Consider the following 22,517-nt stretch of genomic DNA (forward strand, 5'->3'; position numbering starts at 1 on the left):
CAATGTGCAAGGAATTTAGCAAGCAGATGCAAACTGAGTTTGAAATGTCAATGATGGGAGAACTCAACTTCTTCCTTGGACTTCAAATCAAACAAGGGAAAAATGGTATCTTCATAAGTCAAACTAAGTACGCAAAGGAGATATTGAAGAAATATGAACTTGAAAATTGTAAGCCAATATCTACTCCAATGGGCACTGACACTGTCCTCTGCGCTGATGAGAATGGTAAGTCGGTAGACAGCAGATTGTATCGAGGTATGATAGGCTCTCTACTTTACTTAACAGCAAGTAGACCGGACATTCAGTTCTCAGTATGTTATTATGCTAGATATCAATCTAACCCTAAGGAAACTCATTACATAGCTGTAAAAAGAATCCTTAGATATTTGCAAGGCTCAGTGAATGCAGGTTTATGGTATCCCAATACTTCAGATTTCACACTTCTTGGATACACTGACGCTGACTATGGACGAGACAAGCTTGAACGAAAAAGCACCTCAGGAGGATGCCACTTCCTTGGGAGCTGTCTTGTGTCCTGGTTCAGCAAGAAGCAGGCGTCGGTAGCCCTGTCAACCACTGAAGCTGAGTACATTGCTGTTGGAAGCTGTGTTGCTCAAGTCCTATGGATTAAGCAACAGCTTGAAGATTATGGTGTTCAGACTAAAACAATTGAAGTCAAATGTGACAACAAAAGTGCAATTGATCTATCAAAGAACCCAATCCAGCATGGCAGGATGAAGCATGTCAGCATCAGACATCACTTCATTAGAGACCATGTACTCAAAGGTGAGATCAAGCTGACCTATGTCCCAACGGATGAGCATCTTGCTGATATCTTCACAAAGCCACTGGCTCATGAGCAATTCAACATACTTAGAGAAGCCATTGGTATGTTTAATCCTCCTCAATAAATTCCAAGTATGGTATGCATGCTGAGTGAGTTTCCATGATGAATGATTTGTGATATTGCATGCTGAGTAGATAAATATATATATGCTGAGTATTTACCTCAAGCTGAGCTTCTACGCATTATATCTATTCCTTTGCATAACACTGACTACTCAGAATCTTAAACGCTTGGAATTCCTAACACTGAGTAAAGAGCCGTTGCAAACTTTAATGCAAAGCACGCGAATTGAATAGCCACCTAGGATGACGTATAGGCTATAATTAGAAAACACATGCGCCGTATATGTCATAAATGCCGGAATCTTTGTCATTTCAGAATCTCGAGGTAAAACGAACAACCCAACGCCTTGGATTAACTCAACATCTCTATAAATAGTGGATGAATTCCCACTCTTAATTCTTTACGCTTAGAAATCTTTGGCATTTATACTCTCTCTCTCAAAAATTCCCAAAATTCCTAAAACTTCTCTGAGAATATGACAAGAGTTTCTCTAAACATCTCCGGTGCCGGTGTTTCCCAAAACCGCTCCGATGAAAACCCTACTTCTCCCACTCAGCGTGACCACGCTGGAGCTACTACGCCGAGCAAGAAAGCTAAAGCTGCCTCTTCCAAAGGGAAACCGTAGCAAAAGGACAAGGGTAAGAAAGTAGTACAACGCACCTACTCTAAAGTCTTCGAGAGTGTGCGGGGGTGGAAGATTGACCAATCCCGGTGGTTCTCAAAAGGATTTGTGGAGGCCGAGCAACCTTTCTGTGAATGGATCAAGAACAATGGCTGGACCGAGCTATTCTCAGTTCGGGATCCCACTTACCCTGAGTTGGTACGTGAATTCTACGCCAACCTGAGAGTCGCAAATGACAACAGGAACTATCTAGCAACTAATGTTCGAGGAAAGAACATCTCCATCAACCCAGCGTACCTTGCCTCACTGTTCAAATTAAAAAACGAAGGAGCTATACTTCGTAAGTCAGGTGACCATGACAAAACAAACTACGTTAAAACCTTCTGCAAACCCGAGGGTCATGTAGGTGAAATTTCAAGCACTTCCATGGGTCAGCATCAAAAGATGGCCCATTACATACTGACAAATTTCCTCTACCCCAAAATCAACTGCACCAACTAACTTCGAGCAGTGCTTCATATGGCACATGCTGACCTACACGCTGATTAATATGCATATCTTCATCATCGGTGGATTTCTACGAAGTACTGGAACCCTTAGGCTGGGCTCATTCATCACGCGAATCCTCCAGGATCACAAAGTGGACACAGTTTCGGAAATTCGAGTTCAGGGAACCGAAATTACGGCTACTGCCTTATTTGGTTTGGCCCATGACCTATCCATTGTGGTGAAGGAAGGAAAAGGAGGAGCTGTCCAGAATGCTGAAGGGGAAAATGCTGAGGGAGCTGTGACCAAAAAGGGCAGAACTCAAAGGAAGAGAAAAGCTGTGCACAGCACGTCTAAAGGAGCTGCCTCTACCCCAAAAAGGATCAAAGTTGTATGTAAAGGAACAACGCAAACTCAGCAAGGTCCGGGTGGATCTAGATCAGCTGAGAAAAGACCTAGGCAGGTTGAGCCTGAGATCGAAGAAAGAGAGGTTGCTGACCAACCATTAAGAAAGAAGAAGAAGCTCAATTTTGAGTTAAGACCCATTGAGGCCATGCCGACAGATATCGTTGTTCCTCCTAACTCACACTATGAACAGAGTCAAGGAATTGACGCTGAGCAACAAGCTGAGGAAGAACAAGATGAAGACCAAGTAGGTGGTCAGCTTGATGAGGAAGAGTTGGATGACCAGTTTGAAGAAGAAGAACTGGATGATGAGTTTGACGAGGAAGACAGTGGTCAGGATGACACTGAAGAAACAGCTGAGGATGAACAACTTGAACCAATCTACACTGAGTTAGTAGAAGAAGAAGAAACTGAGCACACAGTAGCTACTCCCGCTGTTCAACGGGAAACCTCACCTAATGACTCTATTGAGTCCATTCCTTGTGACCCCACTCCTCCAAAGCTTAAAAGACTCAGAAAGAAGAGCGCCATTCGAAAACCGATCATTGACCTAATGGGAGACTCCCCGCTGAGAGATGAAATCATTGAACTAACTGAGGTACATCTCAAATACTTCTCCAACCCTCCTGAGTCTGACCAAGGGCACTTAGAAAATCAAGCCTCTGTTTCTCCAAAGGAACATGCCGACTTAAATGCCTCCACAAATCCAAGCAATGCCGAGCAATTGCTCGAAGACTCCGCTCCTCAAACTGTTAAGCAAGATAAGGAATTTCCTACCCAGGTGGATGCTGAACTTCCTCAAATTCCATCACCAAGTCAGCTTCAGCCTGACAACGTGCAAGGAACTCTTTCTGCCGATCCTCCACTTTCCCAAGTAAATGAGCAGAATCAGATTCAGTCAGTTTCCACTGACCATGCTGGGGTTTCCAATGTCGAGCAGAACCAAACACTGCCTTTAACTGGTTCTACTCCACTTCCGGCATCTGGGCCAACACTGGATGGATCCTTTAATTACAACATTGCCTCTGAGTCTGGTAGACGAATTGTTGACTCAGCTCAAGCTCTCATCCAGGACCTCCAAAAATCAAGTACCAATTCCACTGAATCCAGTTCTGTTGAGACAACTTCATTCTCATCTATCACTCATATTCTCACCGAGATTAAAGGTATGAAGGACCTTCTGAGTGTTATAACTACACTGCAATCTCAACAGCCCCGGCATGACTCTATACTGAAACTGGCCGAACTCCAGCTGACCATTGTAAACCATATGAATTCTCTACAACAGGAGTTTCATCAACTGTCAGCTGCGAACTCAGCATATGCCACTTCTGCCGAAGTCCAACATCTCTTTCGCCAACTTCACACTGAGCAAGAGAAAACAAATCACCAGCTTTCCACTTCCTCCCAATGCTTCATTGAGCAAATTTCTGAGGTTGTGCGTCTGTTGAACTTAAATAGGCAAGAGATGGCCACAGACGAGCTTAAAACGAACGAGATTCTGAAGTATTCTCGAGCAATCTACAACGATGTGCGCAAAATCCAAGGTCAACGTGAGTATTATGATTCATCTCTGCTAAAAATGTTTCATCAAGCCTTTGCAATACTCACTGACAACATGCACTGGATCGGCAAGTCTCAAGCCGTTATTTTAAGCATGCTGAGTGCTGCATCTATCGGTATTCCTCGAACCATTATCGATGATGGCGTTCCAATCTTCGACGGAATAAATGAAAGCACGAAAAAGCTAAAGGCATTTTCTCAGCGTCTTACTCAAGCTGCCAATGACTCAATCTTCATTCCCAAACCTGATGATGGCAAAACGGGAGAGAAAGAACAAGCCCCAAGAACTCAGCAAGCTTCAGTCAGTCAGCAACACAAGGGCAAGGGCAAACAAAAATAGCTTAACTTGTATTGTCTAGAATAGCTTTTGTTTTTGAACCCTTTTATCTGTGTTCTTTTTGTTGTGCTGACTTTAAACTTGAAACAAATTATATGCATCTTTATCATTTCACACTGATTACTCTTATGCGATGCCTACTTAAGTGTTTGATATAATTTGTTAAAACGCATCTTCATTAAATCAACTGTGCTTTACTGTCTATATCAATTGATGATATGTTTGCTGTGTTGATCATGCATGTTGATCACTTCTTATATGTCCACTTAACTAAAACTCATTGAACAAATTTTACTCAGCGCTCTCTGATATTTAAACCTTCCACATAAAACTGAGTTAAATAGAATATGTTCCATGAGCTGACCTATCTCTGAAAACTGACCTTAGACTTACTCAATTAAACCTTGAAATGTTTAGAGTAAAACTAAGCCAGTAGCTCAACCCTTACGGGGGAGTTATTTGATAAAATAAGGTCAACTATCATGGGGGAGCTCAACACTGAGTTCTTCGACTGAATACTTTTGCCAACATCAAAATGGGGGAGTTTGTTGAAACACCTTTCCACATGATTTTGATTTGACAAAATTATTTAAGTAATGATAAAAATATTCTAACACATTAAAATTTATAATGCTTTGATTTATTTACACTAATGTGTTTGTTCAATGTTGAGTTTAATTGTGTATAAGACATTAAGATTAAAAAGCCCAAAGGCCCATAAAGTGGAAGTCAAGCCCAAGTCAACACATCAACACCATTCGGCTTAGAAGTTCAAAATAAAGCCGTATCAACCAAAACGACGACTCAGCAAGAGAAGGATCGAGAAGCCTTCTTGGCAAAAGCTTCAAGACGAAGCTGCTGAGTTGGACGACAAAGCAGTCTGGACAGCGACAGAGAATGTTCAACTTCTAGACAAAGTATCTCTACTTTGGGAAAGGTTCAGAAGGCGCAGAAAGCTGTCTCGTGGACTTTTCCATAAATGGCGAAACATTCTGCTGAAGACTGACGAAGACAGAAGATGCAAGAATTCTATTGGCCAACAACGCTGAGCACGCCCAGAGTGACAACGACAGGAAGCCGTTTCCCTCCAACGGTTATTTCGAAATTCGAAATGACCAGGTGCCTCAAGTGTCACTATATAAAGGCCATCGATATGCTTCAATCAACACAGAACTTCAAGTTGTCAAAACGCTGACCAATTTCATACTCGAAGATTCTGTGAGAAAAAAAGCAAAGCAAATACCTTACACCAATTTCCATATTATTGTGTAAAAGTCTAGAGTGATTTCCAATCATCTAAAGTGTCTTAGCAATTATTGTTTAGGACAATCTCATTATCATTTCTAGAAAAATAGAAAGGAGAGGTTGAGTACTCAGTTATAGTACTCAGCGGTAGAATAGGAGTGAGTAGAGGTATAGAGGAAGGTACTCTTGTTATACTCAGCTTCTAGTTGTAAAAGGTTTGGTGCTCTACCTTTAAAGAGCTCAGTAGAGAATTCGAAAGCTCGGAACGTGTTCCGGGGACAGGACGTAGGCATAGAGGCCGAACCTGGATAAATCTGCTGAGTAATATCTTTCTAACCTTTAAACTTCTTTGATATATTTTGCTTGCTCGAAAACTGACTAAGTAAAGAGGTCACGCTGAGTTGTGTGCATTGAGTATCTGAGTTCAGGAGTAGACTCAAGTGCTATCTCCTGACTCAAGGAAAGAAGTTGACTTAGTCACAAGTTGACTAAGCTAGTGTCTTAAATTCACTCAGCGCGCTGTGTAATCCTTTTGATTGTAAAAGAAGTCATCGTTAACGTACCAAAATTTTAAATAGTTCCTATCCCCCCCCTTGGAACTAACTTGTTACGTTATAAGGGACCAACACAAGCAACCTAGTAAATAGGCCTCATTGCCACCCCACCAAAACCGACTAATTAAGCCTTGAATCTCCATACAGAATGAATCGGGAAGTTAAAAGAAGGACATGGAATATGTAGGGATAGACTAAATAACTGCTTTAATTAGAATCTCCTTTCCCGAGCCGACAAAAATCTCTCCTCCCACCCTTTGAGCCTTCGATGAATTTTGTCCTTAGTTGTTGAGAACACCGCCTTCTTGCTTCTTCCAATGATGGTTGGGAGCCTGAGGTATTGAGGAAATGCTCCTGTCTCCCGTACATTTATTAGATTTGTGATTACCTCCCTCCTAGCTAATGGTACTCCAGAGCTGAAGAATATTTCTGATTTATCAAAGTTAATCACTTGGATTGGCCACCTTTCATATTCCACCAACATATTCATGAGAATAGTAATTTATGACACAGTAGCTTTGCCAAAAAAATAAAGAGTCATCAAGAAAAAATAAATGAGAAATACTTAGGCTTCCATAGGATACCTGAAGACTATGTAGGGACCCAACACTTTCAGCTTTTCTAATATTGGCAGTTAATGCTTAAGCACATATTAGAAAAAAATAAAGGGAAATGGGATCCCCCTGATGTAGACCTCTAGTTGGCTTCAACTAGCTCGTCGGCTGATCGTTGATTAGAAAAGACATAAAAACCGTGGATACACACATCATTATTAGATTTACAAAAGGGCAGGGAAATTCATATCCAATTTGAGAGCAAATACCCCATGTTCCCTTTCAACCTCGTCTACATGCTATGAAAAGCCTTAAAGGTCAGAATGGCGTTGTTAGTGACTAAACAACATGGGACAAATGATGATTGTGTATCAGAAATAAGGTTAGGCAGTACCCCTTTCAACCTGTTTGCAAGCACCTTGGATATGATTTTATATAAGATATTGCATAGAGTGATAAGTCTCAGATCCTTCATCACATTTGCATTCTTGAATTTAGGTATAAGTGTAATGAAAATATGATGAAGATCAGCAGGTAACTAACTCGTGTTAAGGCACTCAAGGACCATAGCCACCACATCATCACCAATAATAGACTAGAAGGACTGATAAAAAAATAGGGGATATATGATGCGCCTCCGAACGGTCGCTCGAGAGACTCACTAAGGGATAAGTATACCCCATCGTTATCAAGTAATAAATCTGGACAAGTCCAGGTATCGAATCCACATGATTTATACCGTAAGTACCAAACTACTAGGCTTCTAATGTTATCTAGGCTATGGGGGGTTTGAGATTGATGGTTTTAAGTTAAACTACTCCTAATTAGATTAAAGCTACTCCTAGTTAAATCTACTTCTAAATGATCTTTAGCAAGGCAAATTAAAATGGAATGATATGGGGTGATACGATAATATCAATTCCAATCCTATTTTATCATTCAATTGTTAACCTAAACCGAGTCACTTATGCCTAAGGCGATTAACCCTACTTATCCTTCTATGGTTCCTAACACGCGATTCTCTTGTAAGGCCGAAACTAGCTCTGAGGCTCAGAAATTTGGGCTTAATCTTCTATAAGGTTGTCAATCTTATAGGCTCTGACTTAATCAGGTTCAGCTCGCAATATGTGCCTAGACGATATTTGGATTTATGAATGAGTTAACCCAGAAAGGCAAAGTGTAAAACTCAGAAAAGCGACAAGAATCAATTGAATAAAACAAAACTTATATTAATATTAAAGATGAAGAAATTATTGTCACGAATATACAATTAACCTAGGATTCATAGAATGGATCAGAGGCAAACAGATATAAAAGAGAAAGAAATCCCTTTTAGGGAACCTGTCGACCAGTGCATACATCTTCCTAGCACTTGAAGGATGGAAGCCTTGAATAATCCTCTTGGAGCACGGAGGTTGGTGTTCTTCAATGGCAGACGGAGGAAGGAGGAGGATTCTTCAAGATTGGGCTAGGTTTTTTTTACACAAAACTAAAGATATCTAAATACAATGATACAATGTTCTATTTATAGTTGTAATTTCGTGTCTAAACCTACTCTAACTTGTTTCCCAATGCAGGTGGAAGAGCGGGGGCGAAGACGTGAAGACATGGGGCCAGGAATCAGCATTTTAGTTGATTCTCGCAGGCCAGCTCACCGGGCTGGCCCCCTAATTGAGCTGGCATGTAGAGGCCAGTTCGACGGGCTGGTGATGCCTAGTTCATTGAGCGACTCTTAGGGGTCCCCGAGATGCGATTTCAACCCGAATTTGACCCCGTTCAACTTGCACACGCACATAAACTCCAAAAAACATTAGTCCAAAGGCTAAATTGACCCATCAGTTATTAGATTTGAGTAAAAACTCCATTTGGTGTGACCTTTGGTGGATCAATCAGCCGACATAAATAAAGTGAAGTTCACGTGTGTGTTATTTTGGCAATATTTTGCTTGAAAACAATCAGAAACGGCTAGAAACTACAAACGTAAATAAAACATGTACTGAAACTAAATGACATGTACACATGCATAAAAGTGTGAGAAATGCTCGCTTATTGAACGAAAACTAATCAAAACTATCCTAAAAAACGTACCTAAAGATAGGGTTTTTTTACCGGTATCAATATACCATTGGGGCCTGAAGATTTCGAAGGATGCATCCAATGAGGAGCCTGAAAAATTTCATCCCTGGAGAATGGAATTGTTAGGGTCTATTGCTGGTCAAAGGTGAGCCCCACATCTACGGCTGAAATGAAAGACTCGTACGGTCCTAGTTCCGAGCTGCCAAACAAGTCCATAAAATAATTTGTTACAATCTCAAAGATGGATGACTTGCCTTCCCTCCAGATAGCATTTTTTATCCTGTAGCCCAGATAATTTATTTATCCTCTGACAAGTCAAACACTTTGCATGAAAGTAGCCCATGTTGCGATCCCCAGATTTAAAGAATCATGTTCTTTATGATTAGTATATATACATGAATGCAGTATGTGAATTAACATGATATTGTCTCTGATAAAGATATTAATGTTGGGCCATCATTAATACTTTATTACAGGTCATGTTAAGTATATAACTTGTATTGTGATACATAGAAGGGACTTTATTGATAAACTGACTTATGACCGCAATGATCTTTATTAGTCTTATTGCTTTATAATGTGACCAATATGATTACAGATTTATTTTGGATAATGCGCATTATGTTTGTTATTAAACCGTATATATAATTTCAGATGAACCAAGTGGGAGAATGTTAGATTTTCCACTTTTACAGTCCACTAAAGTCGAGTTAATATATATGGTCAAAGTGTATTATATAATTATATAATTTAATAAATAAAGGAATAAATCATGGTCCATTAAAAAAAAGTGCGACGAATCTTTTATGAAAAGGTATGATGAATTTTATTGGTTCATTAAGAGAAAAGTACTTTATAGATGAAGAGACACCTTGATGTAATGTGTATTTAAAGAAGAAAGATCAAAGTTTGTCCTCTCTCAATCCACGTTAAATTATTTTCTTTCCATCAAGAAAACCTGTCAAGTCTGAAGGAGTAATTCATGAAAAAATTTGATTGCTCTTATCATGGATCATGGTACACTCTCTTGATTGTTTATGTGTTTGTGAAAATCATCTTATATGAACAACCTTGCAATTATGTTTATACAATATTATGTTTTGATTTGCATAATTAAGAACGAATGGAATCTACAGATTTCTAACATATCTTTGATATAACTTTCATGGCCAAGGCCACCAAATTATAGAAAGAATTATCACTATGCCAAATAGTTTCTCAGACGACGGTTAAAAACCGTAATCCCGCAAGATATAAATCTTTCACGGGGCTTGCTGCCGTCTGATGCACCCTCAGACGACGGTTACGTTCTGTCATGTGAAGGCACGACACATGACATTAGCCTATTTGTGTATTGTCATATTACTCTTATTACGATGCAGCTTATTTATTACTACCGTCACCTTTATTGTCATCATATGATATACTAATAATTAAAAATGTCAAGTAGATATATGGAAAATTGGTATATTGGTATTCACGATGACAGTTTTTATAATAATTTCTGTCGTTGTAGCTTGTTTCAGATGGCATAGGTCTTAATCAATCATGTCAATGGATTTATTTTCAGATGACAGATTCGTTTATTTTAATGTCTTTTTATTATTTTTTAGATGACATTTTTTTAAAGGTAAATGTCACTATTTGCTTTCTTCTTCGAATGAATTTCTGGTTTTTACTTGAATAATGAAACATACTCAAATGAATAAGAAATTATGTATATCAATGATTTTAAATTTATTGGAGACTAATGCTCATAATCTGTTTACAAATGAACTAGATAAATTTCTGAATGTAATTAATGTCACGTAAAAACAAAAGGCAATACATATCCAATCTTTTAATTTGGCGTAGTGTCGGAAGCAAAATCCAACTTGATCTGCATATTTTCTAAGTCATTATTAGGCCTACAATCCCCAAGTCTTGATATCTGCAAAACCAAATGCATTTCATTAATTACGTACATTTTACAGAGACTAATGAGACCTAATAACCCATTACCCTTTCCCCTTCCTAGACCTTTCACTTACCCACCCACAATATAAATATGAAGCTTTTACCACATTCTCAAAAGTCCATAACCCAACAGTATACTTACCCTAGTTATACTGATCATGGCTAATCGTAGGGGCCTCCATTTTCGTATTGAGACAAAGTTTACCATACTCCAGTAGGAGTCACCCAGGTGGCTTCTCAATATTACTGGTATGTATCTTACTCACGTCTGAAGTTGTGCATTGTTCTTCCTTCTCTATTTCTGCTAACTCACGTACATTTGCTGCAATATATGCAGGTTTTGAGAATGGAGACCATCGGCAAAGGTCTGTCATGATGAAGGGCCCTCCATACACCCCTTATGAAGGAGGTGTATACAGAGTCGATATCAACTTCCCTGTCGATTTCCCCTCCACACCTCCAATTGTAAGAACACGAGCTTATTAATACATAGAAATCAGTTCATATATATGCATATACACTAATGACATGACTATTATTCTCAGTTCATATTCAGGACTAGGATTTATCATCCTAATATCAGTCCTTTGGGGGAGTGTATCTATGCCCCAGCTACTTGATCGCCCTTCCTATTGTATTGCCACGGTAAGATAATGCTATAAATCTATGCATTTGCCTATGTTTGGGGTCTAATTTATCTATGCATTTTCTAGCTGATGTGACATATTTATAAAATTCTGATAGAGCCCTTTGTTGAGGGGCCATTTCCTGGCCAAGAGCAAATTGTTGAGCAATACATCAGCAACAGGGCATGTTATGTTTCAACTGTCAGGAAATAGACTCAAGAGCATACAGGGCGCATGATGATGTGTGAATAACGTGCAAGAGGGGCATGATGATGTGCGAATAGCGTGCAAGGGGTGTATGATGTGCGAATATCAATAAAGGAGGTGTGGATGCTGAACAAATATTGAGCTGGATGGTATGGACTACTAGAGGCATAGAGCCAAAATTGAAGAACATAATGATTACCGTTTACAAATCTACTTAGTAATCAATCTGATCTTCAATTTTGGCTCCATGCCTCTCTAGTACTCCACACCATCCAGCTCTAATGTTTGTTTAGCATCCAGATCTCCTTGGTTTCTATTTGCACATCACGCCCCGCTTGCATGCAATCCTTTTTTTGTAATACAAAGTAGACAACTTATTCAAGTAAACATATGTATATTCAAGTGACGCAGAACATGCTATATATCAAGTAGACAACTTATTCGTGTATACAAGTCTATTCCTAAATTGATATAAAACTTGTGCTGATAGCATCATAAATCCATCATTATACTTCACTGATTACGGTATATACAAGTAGCACTAAGCATGTTCAACGAACATATGTATATTCAAGTGACACAGAACATGCTATATGTATATACAAGGGACACAAAACATATATACATTCATAGCATAAGAGTATGTCCAATCACAATATATACAAGAGAAACAGAACATATGTACGCTCATATCAGTCCTTGCATCATTATTTCACTCAATGAACATTCATACCATAAGAGTATGGTCAATCACAATACTCAAGTTACATAGAACATGCTATATGTATATTCAAGTGACACAGAACATGTTATATATCAAGTAGACAACTGATAAAATAAGTTGACTATATCACCATATTTCACTGATTAAGTTATATACAAGTATCACTAAACATGTTCATACACATACTCATATCAGTCCTTGCATCATTATTTCACTCAATGAACATTCATAGCATATGAGTATGGCCAATCACAATACTCAAGTTACACAAAATATGTTATATGTATATTCAAGTGACACAGAACATGCTATATATCAAGTAGACAACTGATAACATCAGTTGACTATATCACCATACTTCACTGATTAAGTTATATAGAAGTAGCACTAAGAAGGTTCATACACACACTCATTTCAGTCCTTGCATTATTATTTCACTCAATGAACATTCATAGCATAAGAGTATGGCCAATCACAATACTCAAGTGACACAAAACATGCTATATGTATATTCAAGTGACACAGAACATGCTATATATCAAGTAGACAATTGATATCACCAGTTGACTATATCACCATACTTCACTGATTAAGTTATATACAAGTAGCACTAAGTAGGTTCACACACATACACATTTTAGTCATTGCATCATGATTTCACTCAGTAAATATTCATAGCAAAACAGTATGGCCAATCACAATATAACTCGTAGGTATAAGAGCATATAAACAGGATCATGCTTCATAAACATACTCATAGTTCTAGCTCCCTAAATAGAACATCAACCATAAACTTGAAAGCTCCTTTACTATGTACCTGCCACTTAAATTTTATAGTTCATGAAACGTGAGCACGATGATGAAGTGTATGATACTGTCACCACAAGCTTAGTCGTAAACTTTTGTTGTTAGAATCATATAACTTCATCACCATGTTGAATGCTTTTCCATAAGCATAACAAGCCAATTGACACGATACATAGTGATGGAGATTTAATTGATCATATGACTATGCTTCAGTGTGGTGACTATGCCTCATACATGCAAGCTTCATAGCAATACACATACACAACCCTTCTTTATCACATACTCATGTCTGACTATTGTATAAAAACAAATTCAGTACATGGCAATTCCTATACACAACCCTTTATCACATACTCATGTCTGACTAAGGCATACAACAACATCATACATCTCTTCCAATATATGTACTCAACAAGTTAAAGAAATATTCCCATATGTTGTAGGTATGAAACCGTTTCTTTCATCAGCTGTCACATATACTTAAGCACTCTTACTATCCCTGCAAATATTAGTTTCAAATAAGAAGGAATCAGACGAGTTCATAATCCTTAATGTTAATAGTATTTGCAAATAAAAAGAGCAATATCTAGCTATGTCAGCATCACCCACAATAGCATCACGAAGTATATATTGCCCTAGGTTAAAAAGGTAAAGACCAGAGATCTAACCTTTTCAACATAGATCTGAAAATTAATAGATATCCTTTCCAGCTGCTGAAATCAACATACATAAGAGTAAATCGGATGAGGAAAAGTAAGGAACAATGAAACTCTAATACATCCAAGAACGAAGTAAATATGGCTTACCATTACCTTGTTTCGACCTAGTGAGAAAGCAACCGGCCGGAGATAGCCAAAGATAAGGGTGAGAGAGACGAGGACGAGCTGGGCAAAACCTAGTTAGAGATTTGGAATGAGAGAGGGGTTTATATATGAGCTGAAATTTCAGTCAAAAGTATTGAGCGCCTTAAATTTGACATTAGTTTTCGTTGGCCGCGTAAGTGAAAATTTCATTGCCATTTTTTTTCCGCATACAATGACTGTCATTTATAACAAATGTCATCTGATGATTAAGTCAATTTTGACTTAAACGCGCGCTTTCTTTAAATGATAGAGTTGTGTCATCGGAAGGGCACATTTGAATTGAGTTGATTTACATTTATGCTTTCAGATGATAGAATTTTAACATACTGTCACGAAAAATAATCAGACGACACGAAAACAAATCTCTACCATGTATCTTGTGTCATGTGAAAGGGAAAATGACATAGTATGTAGAGGCTAGTCATAACCATTGAAAGAAATAAATGATGATGAGTTACAAGCTGAAATGAAGGAAATTGATAAAAAAAACTTACAAATTGCACAAAGTAACTGAATCCACCCACGTTGCTTCTGAACGGGAAGCTCCATTGTTCAAGTTGCGTTCTATGAACAGTCAGGAGCACAGTTTGTCTCTTCTAATTAGATTACAAGAACTGGTGATTTTTGTAATATTTTTTAATGGTTATGGTGCAATTGGATTCTTCACTCAAGTGCTGAAGCAGGTACAAGGCGATCTTTCACTTTGAGGGTTGCCAATAGGATTTGAGAAGCTTTGAGATAATTTGAATGGAATAATCACTTGTGGCTGCTTCTATATTTTAATCTGGTGGGTTTTTACAGGTTTTTGGATCAGTTCAATGTACCAATAAGGTGCATATATTTAGTCTGTAATTCATTTTCGAATTTTTCCATTTTTTTGCGAGAACAATTTATAATTTGTGCAAACAGCTTGTTTGGTGAACAACATGCTAAACAGTTGGAAATTAAAGGAAAGATGCCCATGACAACATCTTATAGGCTTAGAACAAGTACGCAAAGATGTGTTATAACTAGTATAATTTCCTCTCATCATACACATAATTCTAGTTATTTAGGTAGGACTGCATCCAATTATAACATTGTATAACTCTTCAGAGGGGGTTATTTTGGCACTTGTCATCTTGTGTTTAGGGTAATGGTCTGCCTAGCGTCCACGTTAAGTCAAACCACCAAACCGGTTATAGGTGTATCTAATACTCTAACCCTTTTCTCACAAATATAATCTAAATGCACCCGGCTTTGGCATGACCCATGTTCAAATGATCGAGGACTTGACAAGATTAGTTTGTGGAAAACACTTTCAAACTTACTATTCGGGAATTTTAATTGATTTTATTAAATGGCTTCTAAAGCGACTTATACGGTCCATGAATTTCTATGCCAAGTGATAATTGTTGTAAAATAAATGGATACTGAAAACTAAAGTGACATGACATGGGCTATTCTAGTGCAACCTAGAAAAGTTTTAAACTTTTTCAAACTAGAATCTTCGACCTCCTAGCTCCAACTCTTAGTCTGAGCCTGGGCTTATGGATTAGGCTCACTTTCTTCTTTGATTAGAATTTGAGAAATTTGAGTCTAAGAAAAGAAATACAAAATGAAAAATGACACGCAACCTGTATTTATAAAACTTGTAAATTACAAGCCAATAGATTCTACATCAATAAGCTCATATAACTCATAACATTTAATAGACAAAAACTATAATGTTTCCTTTTAAAACATACCATAGTCTATTTAATTTGAAATTGCATATCCCGAATTCCAATATCAACCATTGACCTACTCATCTAATGTGTGATTTGAATATGTCACTAGAAGTTATGTGTCTTAAAAACGTTCATAGTTCAATTTTTTTCGAAAAACATTTATCGAGCTTTTCTATAAAACTTTTAAACATTACCCATTAGAAACCCTTGACAAAGCTAAGAAACCATCTTTGCTTTAAAAGAACTCAAGTTGAAGAAGAGATCCTCATCTCTTAAATTGCGTGAATTCTTGCCTTGTCAATTTAAAGGAACTCAAGTTGAAAGATAGACAATTTACCAATTGGAAGTGGTGAAGATAGGCGTAAAAGGGGAGAAAAGTGAGTGAGGGTGAAGAAGGAGAGAGACGGGTGTCAATTTTTCTATCATATCATAAAAATTGGAGGGAATCTGATGTTGACCTTGTTTATTAACAATGTAAATATCAAATCTCGTTTGTAAGTTTTTAATATATGAAATTGCATTTGTAAATGAATGAAATCTGTATTCCAATTTTAACATTTAAAATTTGTCAAATTATTTGAAAGGGGTCCGAATTGTAAATTTAATTTTTTTTTTGGAAATGAATTGTAAATTTAATTAAAAAGTTACTACTAGTAAATAGTTTTTAAAATAAGAGGAGAAATTAAAAATGTTTTACGAATTACAAAAAGAAAATAGCATTGTTTGGGGTCATAAATGAGAGGAAATATTGTTAGGTGAAAAGAGAGAATGATACAAAAAAAATTGATTGATCTTCATTCTCTCTGTTTTGTTTTAAAATTACAAAATTATCCTTATCCATTTCTTGGTTAGCAGACAAAAGAAAAACATATTAAATGTATTTGTATTTATACCTTTAAGAAACATTTTTCAACACTAAAATAATTAAATAAACGTACGAGGAGGTGGCGCCGTGTCCCCCACAGGCGCGATTTTCTTTTATTACATAATTATTAATTAGTATAAAAAAGTTAAGAAAAATTAATTAATAATTAATGCCCTCTTTTTCACTGCCAAATCTATTTGGGCGTGGATGGATTTGCATGGCTAAATTCACACTTCCAATCTGCTTTACAGCTGCATTGCCTTTTTTTTGGGTTTATTTTTCAAATTAAATTTCTAGTAAATAGTAATCATTTACTATTACGGTATAATATTATCAGTAACTTTCAAGTAAGTAACATTTTCACTTTGTAATTTTAATTGGTGAATAAGTCCGAAAATTCGTTGAGTTATTCATATTGTAGAAATAGCTTCTGATTTGGAAAGTTGTTCCTTCATTAACTAGTTCGGCTTCTGTTATCAAAAGTCATTCCATAATTTGATTTAAGAACACACTTTGGGAATTAACTTAGATTCCTATTAGAGCATCTCCGAGAGACTCTTAGTCAACTCTCTAAAAATAATATAAATAATGGATTCTTAGTGATTTAAGAGTGTCTAAGACATATCATTTCCAACAATACTCCTTATATTCACTCTTTATTTATTATTTTATCATTAAAATTATTAATTGTTGTTATATTTACCAATAATGAGAGGAGAGAGAGTCATCAATAATAAATTATTAATAAAAAATGACTTAAGAGGCACTAAGAAGTGGAGAGAGAGACTCTCCATTAATAGAGAGGATGAAGAGACTCTTAGTAATTTGAGGAGCCACTAAGAGGCTGTTGGAGTTGATTTTTCATACTTACTCCTCAAATTTTAACTTAATAGTCAATTTAAGAGACTCTTATACTATATTTTTTAAATTTCTATATACATTCTTTTCTTTTCGAGAGATTCTATATATATTCTTCATTTTTTTAAAGATAAAACATATACATGTACTTTGAGATTCCTAAATTTTAATTGTTTTATATATAAAGCATCTCATGATATATTGAGTTCATTATCATTGATTTCTATACTTTTTGTTTATAGAGCAATTTCAAATTGCTTAAGATTTTTTTTTTTTCTAATTGAATGTTTTTCTTTTGTTTAGTATGAATTTTTTGTGCTTTCTTTTAATAATATTTGAGTTGGGAGTTTGTATTTGCTCTTTGGGATACTAACGTAGTCGAGATATCCATGTTTTCTTTTTTCTTTTACCGACCTTTACTTAAAAAAGATTTTCTTTTTAAAATTGTTAATCTTGCGACATAAATAATATGATAATAAATTTATATATTAGACTGATGCAATAAATCTTAATAAAATTTTATTGTAATTCTAAATTAAGGTGAAAATGCAATTTAGGAAATTTAACAATAGTTAAATTCAAGGAATTAAAATAATTAAATTATGAGTTATTGCTTTAATAAGGCAAAGAAAAAAATTGTGTGGTTTAAAAATTTGTAAATAGAGGTATGTATTATATTTTTTTACAAAGCAAAGTATATAACAATAAAAAAATATATTTTAAAATTATATTAATATTGACAAAACATAGACTCCAAACGGAATTGTAGTTGTATAAAATGAACTTAAACATCAATTTCATTCAGAAACTGTCAAATTAGTAGAAAAATAAAATGTAAAAGTCCACCTTATCATTTATGGTTTCAATTTAAGAAAAACTGTATTTTATCGATATGTAAGAATAATTTTTAAGATGAAAATTCCCTTGGTTATAGGCACAACTTAATGTAATTTAAAATACTTTATTTTCTAAATAAAACATACTATATATCTCTATTTGTAAAATTTTGAATCATTTGTCTTAATTTATAAATTGAACAAACTAGGGTGTATTTTAATATATACTTTTCTCTAAAAAAAACATGAGGGTTGTTTGAAAGGATTCTTTTTGGACATAATGTTACTCCCTCTATTCTCTTATATGGGTGGTCATTCTAACAAAATAATTTTTTTTTCTAAATATAAGTAGGATTTTAAAGACTTTTAGCTTAATTTTTTAGTCTAAATATTAATTTTTTTTTGCATTGGTACATACGTTTTTTAATATTCCAATGCTTATTCCCCAATAATGATATGAGAGATAATTTATTTTAGTTAATCAATATATTTTTTAATTTGTGTGAAATACTCTAGAATGACTTATATAAGGGAATGAATGGAGTATTAATTCATTCTTATTTAACTTAATTTATAACTTTTGGAGGACCAATGTAGATATCTTCATACTAGAGTGATTGTTTTTAGTTCTTTTAGTTTTGTTGGTTTTTTTTAGCTTTTTGTTGTTGTTTAAAGTATTGTATTTATGATCTATAGTTAATTTAATGTATTTTACCAATGATTATATATGTATATTGTAAATAGAATCTAAATTCGTTTCTATCATTTTTAATAACTATAAATCTATTTTAACATATAAAATGGTAAATTTTTATATTTAATAATTTCAAATAAGATTAATTTTACCCGTAACAAACATAAAAGTAAAATAATTATTTTACTGTTATTTGATTATCATATCGAACTTTTTAAATAAATTTATCAATAAATTAAAATAGTTTAATATATTTTGACAAATTATTCATAACTATGTTAATCACATAATAAATATTTTAATAAGTTTGTTATGATTAATTTATACATAATAAATTTAGTTATTAACATTTTTATAAGTTATTGATAATTGTGTTTACATTTTAAACATATTTAATTATTGAATAACAGATTAAATAATGTAAACATTTCAAATTTCTTTTTAGATATGAATAAAATCGATTATATTTGAAAATATTATGGATAAAATTTTACCATTTTAATTGTAAATATATATTTTTCTAACAATTATATATGCAAATTTAGAAATTATCTTATAAGTAAAAAGATAAATTTTTGTTGGAACATAATTTTTTTTTAAAAAGTAAACAAAAAAAGAAAAAAGAAATAAATTGTTAGAATTGTGAAAAAAAGGAAAGTTAATTTTTAATTTTGTAAAAAAAAAAAAAAAAAAAAAAAGAGAGAATAAGTGTAGGAAGCTAGATAGGACAATGATAGAATTTGAGTAGAGGGAAGGGAGTGATTAAGTTAAAAATATGCACATGAAATAAAACGATAAAATAATACAACAAAAAGGAGGGGAAAAGGAAAGTAGCGGGTTTTCCGGTACAAAGGGGGACGGACGGAGGCAAACCAATATCCAAAAGCTGCTTTTCTCACACGTGTCCTCTTACTCACCGTTGGATCGATCGTTAGAGAGAGATGAGATCGTGACGTCCATAGCCAATCAATACAGAAAGATTAAAGAGAGAGAAAGAAAGAAAGAAGGAATTGAGCAAGAGAGAGACACGAGGCATTGCACAGAGAAGAAGCTAAAAGGGCTGAGCTCTGCAACAAATCAGAGAGAAGAAGGGATGGGATGTGAGAGAATTTAATTTCTGTAGCAGAAGAAAGAGAGTGTGGCTATGGCGGCGTTGCAGAGAGAAAGACCAAAATTCAGCAGAAACGGGCAGCTGTAATTCCGTGTTTTCAATTTAATGACACTCTCTCTTCTCCCTCTAGCCTAACCATTTTCAAGATGAACAAGATGAACTAGAAAAGTTGCGGTTGCAGTTGCAGACAACTTCCAAATCAACAACGCCAAACATTTCATTATTACTAGTAATCACCAAACCGAACCAAGAAGAATTCAATTCTAAACTTGTTAAATTCAACAAGCTCATATGATCTGGCCATCAATCCCAACCAAAATTCCCAATCAGTGTCGCTTCTGATATGGATTTGCTCTCACAATTGAGGACTGCGCCAGTTTTAGAGAACAAACAATGGCTGGTTTATTCTCATTAGGGGGCGGTAGTGGAGGTGGAAGTGGAAGTAACCAAGACCGACGTAATAACAACCCTCCTCCGACTGAAATTCCACAAGAAAACTGGTTTTGGTACAAAAATGACGACATTCCTCCATACAAGGGTTTTGAGCTATGGCAGCAGCAGGAATTCCTCCATCAACGACACCAAAATCCTCAACAAGATCTTTACTCATCAGCAGCTGGGCTGGGTGTTGGACCGAGTAGAAGCTCAATCAACGTCTCCGATGAGTCATCCTCGCGATCAGCCTTCATGATGATGAGGTCAAGCAGCGGAGGAACAACCGGAGGAGGAGGAGGAGAAGGAACTAGAAGCTGCCAGGATTGCGGTAATCAAGCGAAGAAAGATTGCATCCACATGCGGTGTAGAACATGCTGCAAAAGTAGAGGATTCGATTGCCAAACACATGTGAGAAGCACTTGGGTTCCAGCCTCAAAACGCCGCGAGAGACAGCAGCAATTACAGACCATACAGCAGCAGCAACTACACCTCGGGCGAGAAAACCCCAAACGCCTCCGAGAGAATCCCACTTCTAATTCCTCCCTCGCCTGCACTGATCGCTTAGGTACATACATACATACTTATTGATTTCACATTTTTGTTTTCTTCAGTGACACCAACAACTCAGTCACTCACTCACAGTGTGCAGCAGTGATTGAGTCTTTACTAGAATTTAAAGACACATCGCACAGAGTATCTATTGCGTGTGTCTAAATGAAAAGAAAAGAAAATGAAGTTCCATGATCAGCTTTTCTTTTTTCCTTTTACTAATACTGTTTTTTAGTATTCCTGACGATCAAGTGGGATTGACAGGGAAGAAAGAAACTACTTTTTCTTCTTTGCGTGCGAGCGTGTTCTTTTTAATTATTTTTGGTTTCTTCTGTGTACTAACTGCTATATGTGTTTGCTCTTTCTCATACATAAAATAAAATAAAATCCCTCTCATCTTCTTCTCCATATGTTTAGGGTTAGAAGTGGGTAATTTCCCTCCAGAAGTAAGCTCTTCAGCTGTATTTCGCTGTGTAAGAGTGAGTGGTTTTGAAGAAAACGAAGATCAATACGCATATCAAACAGCCGTGACCATCGGTGGCCATATGTTTAAAGGAATTCTATATGATCAAGGACCTGAAAACACATATATCCCACCTGCTGAAACATCCTCCGGCGGTGGAAGCGGCGGAGTTCAGCCGCTTAACTTAATACAAGGTGGAAATAATGTAACATCAATATCTCCTAGTGCTGGAGTGACATCTGGTTCATCTTCTGCAGCAGCATTTATGGATCCTTCATCTTTATACCCAACACCACTCAATACTTTCATGGCTGGTACGCAATTCTTTCAAAACCCAAGATCATGATCAGAAAGAGAAGAAAATAAAAAACCACCACAATTTTCTTTTCTTTTCTTTCTTTATTTATTTTCTCAATGTTTATTATTGTCAAGCTGATAATGCAGTACATTTAATTAACACGTTCATTGAAGTAGACGTACTTGTTAAGGAAAAGAAAGAAAATTAAAGAAATGAAAAAGAAAGAACGGAGAGGGAGAGGGAATTGGTTTGGAACATGTTGTTCTTGGATCGAAAAATTTCAACGGCTAGTTTTGAAGTTATTTCATTTTCATGAAATTCTAGAATTATATCCTCCTTGAAATCTATAATGGTACGAGCATGTAGCGTATAGTGTAGTATATAGTAGTAGCATGTGTGTGTGGTGTTTATTAATTGCTGTTGCTTCTTTTTAATATTATTACTATTAAATATTTTCTGGTTTCTGGGTTTGAATTTTGCATTTGCATTTGCACTATTAATTACTATATTATATAGAGGTGGAACTGGAAGTTTGCCTTTTTATTTTTTCCTGGTTACCAGAAAGTTTGTCTGTTTGAACTTGTTTCTTCTGCTTGACATTCATATATTCATAGACATTCAAATTTTCTTGAGCACATGTGATATTATTTTTAAAGGTTTTGTTATTTTTTCCCCCAATATTTGCTCCCTCGAGGTCTTTAATTAGAATAGACATGCATAAATAATGGATGTGACTTTGATGATAAAATTGGAAATATTACTTA

General features: G+C 35.7%; 1 protein-coding gene across 1 annotated transcript; it reads left to right on the forward strand.

The window, feature by feature from the left end:
- The first annotated feature begins 19,731 nt into the window (after positions 1–19,731).
- Positions 19,732–22,197, forward strand: LOC136205792 (protein SHI RELATED SEQUENCE 1). Its single transcript, XM_065996583.1, has 2 exons — positions 19,732–21,008; positions 21,410–22,197. Exons 1-2 carry the CDS (start codon positions 20,402–20,404, stop codon positions 21,799–21,801), a joined length of 999 nt encoding a protein of 332 aa, XP_065852655.1. The 5' UTR covers positions 19,732–20,401; the 3' UTR covers positions 21,802–22,197.
- Positions 22,198–22,517: the final 320 nt, after the last annotated feature.

This window comes from Euphorbia lathyris, chromosome 1, assembly GCF_963576675.1.
Source record: "Euphorbia lathyris chromosome 1, ddEupLath1.1, whole genome shotgun sequence".
NCBI classification, from domain to species: Eukaryota; Viridiplantae; Streptophyta; class Magnoliopsida; order Malpighiales; family Euphorbiaceae; genus Euphorbia; species Euphorbia lathyris.

What these genes read in the sequence shown, in the direction of transcription:
- LOC136205792 (XM_065996583.1), top strand. Translation starts at nt 20,402, where the DNA reads ATGGCTGGTTTATTCTCATTAGGGGGCGGTAGTGGAGGTGGAAGTGGA. An exon ending in CGCCTGCACTGATCGCTTAG is followed by an intron (nt 21,009 to 21,409) that starts GTACATACATAC and finishes CCATATGTTTAG; the next exon opens with GGTTAGAAGTGGGTAATTTC.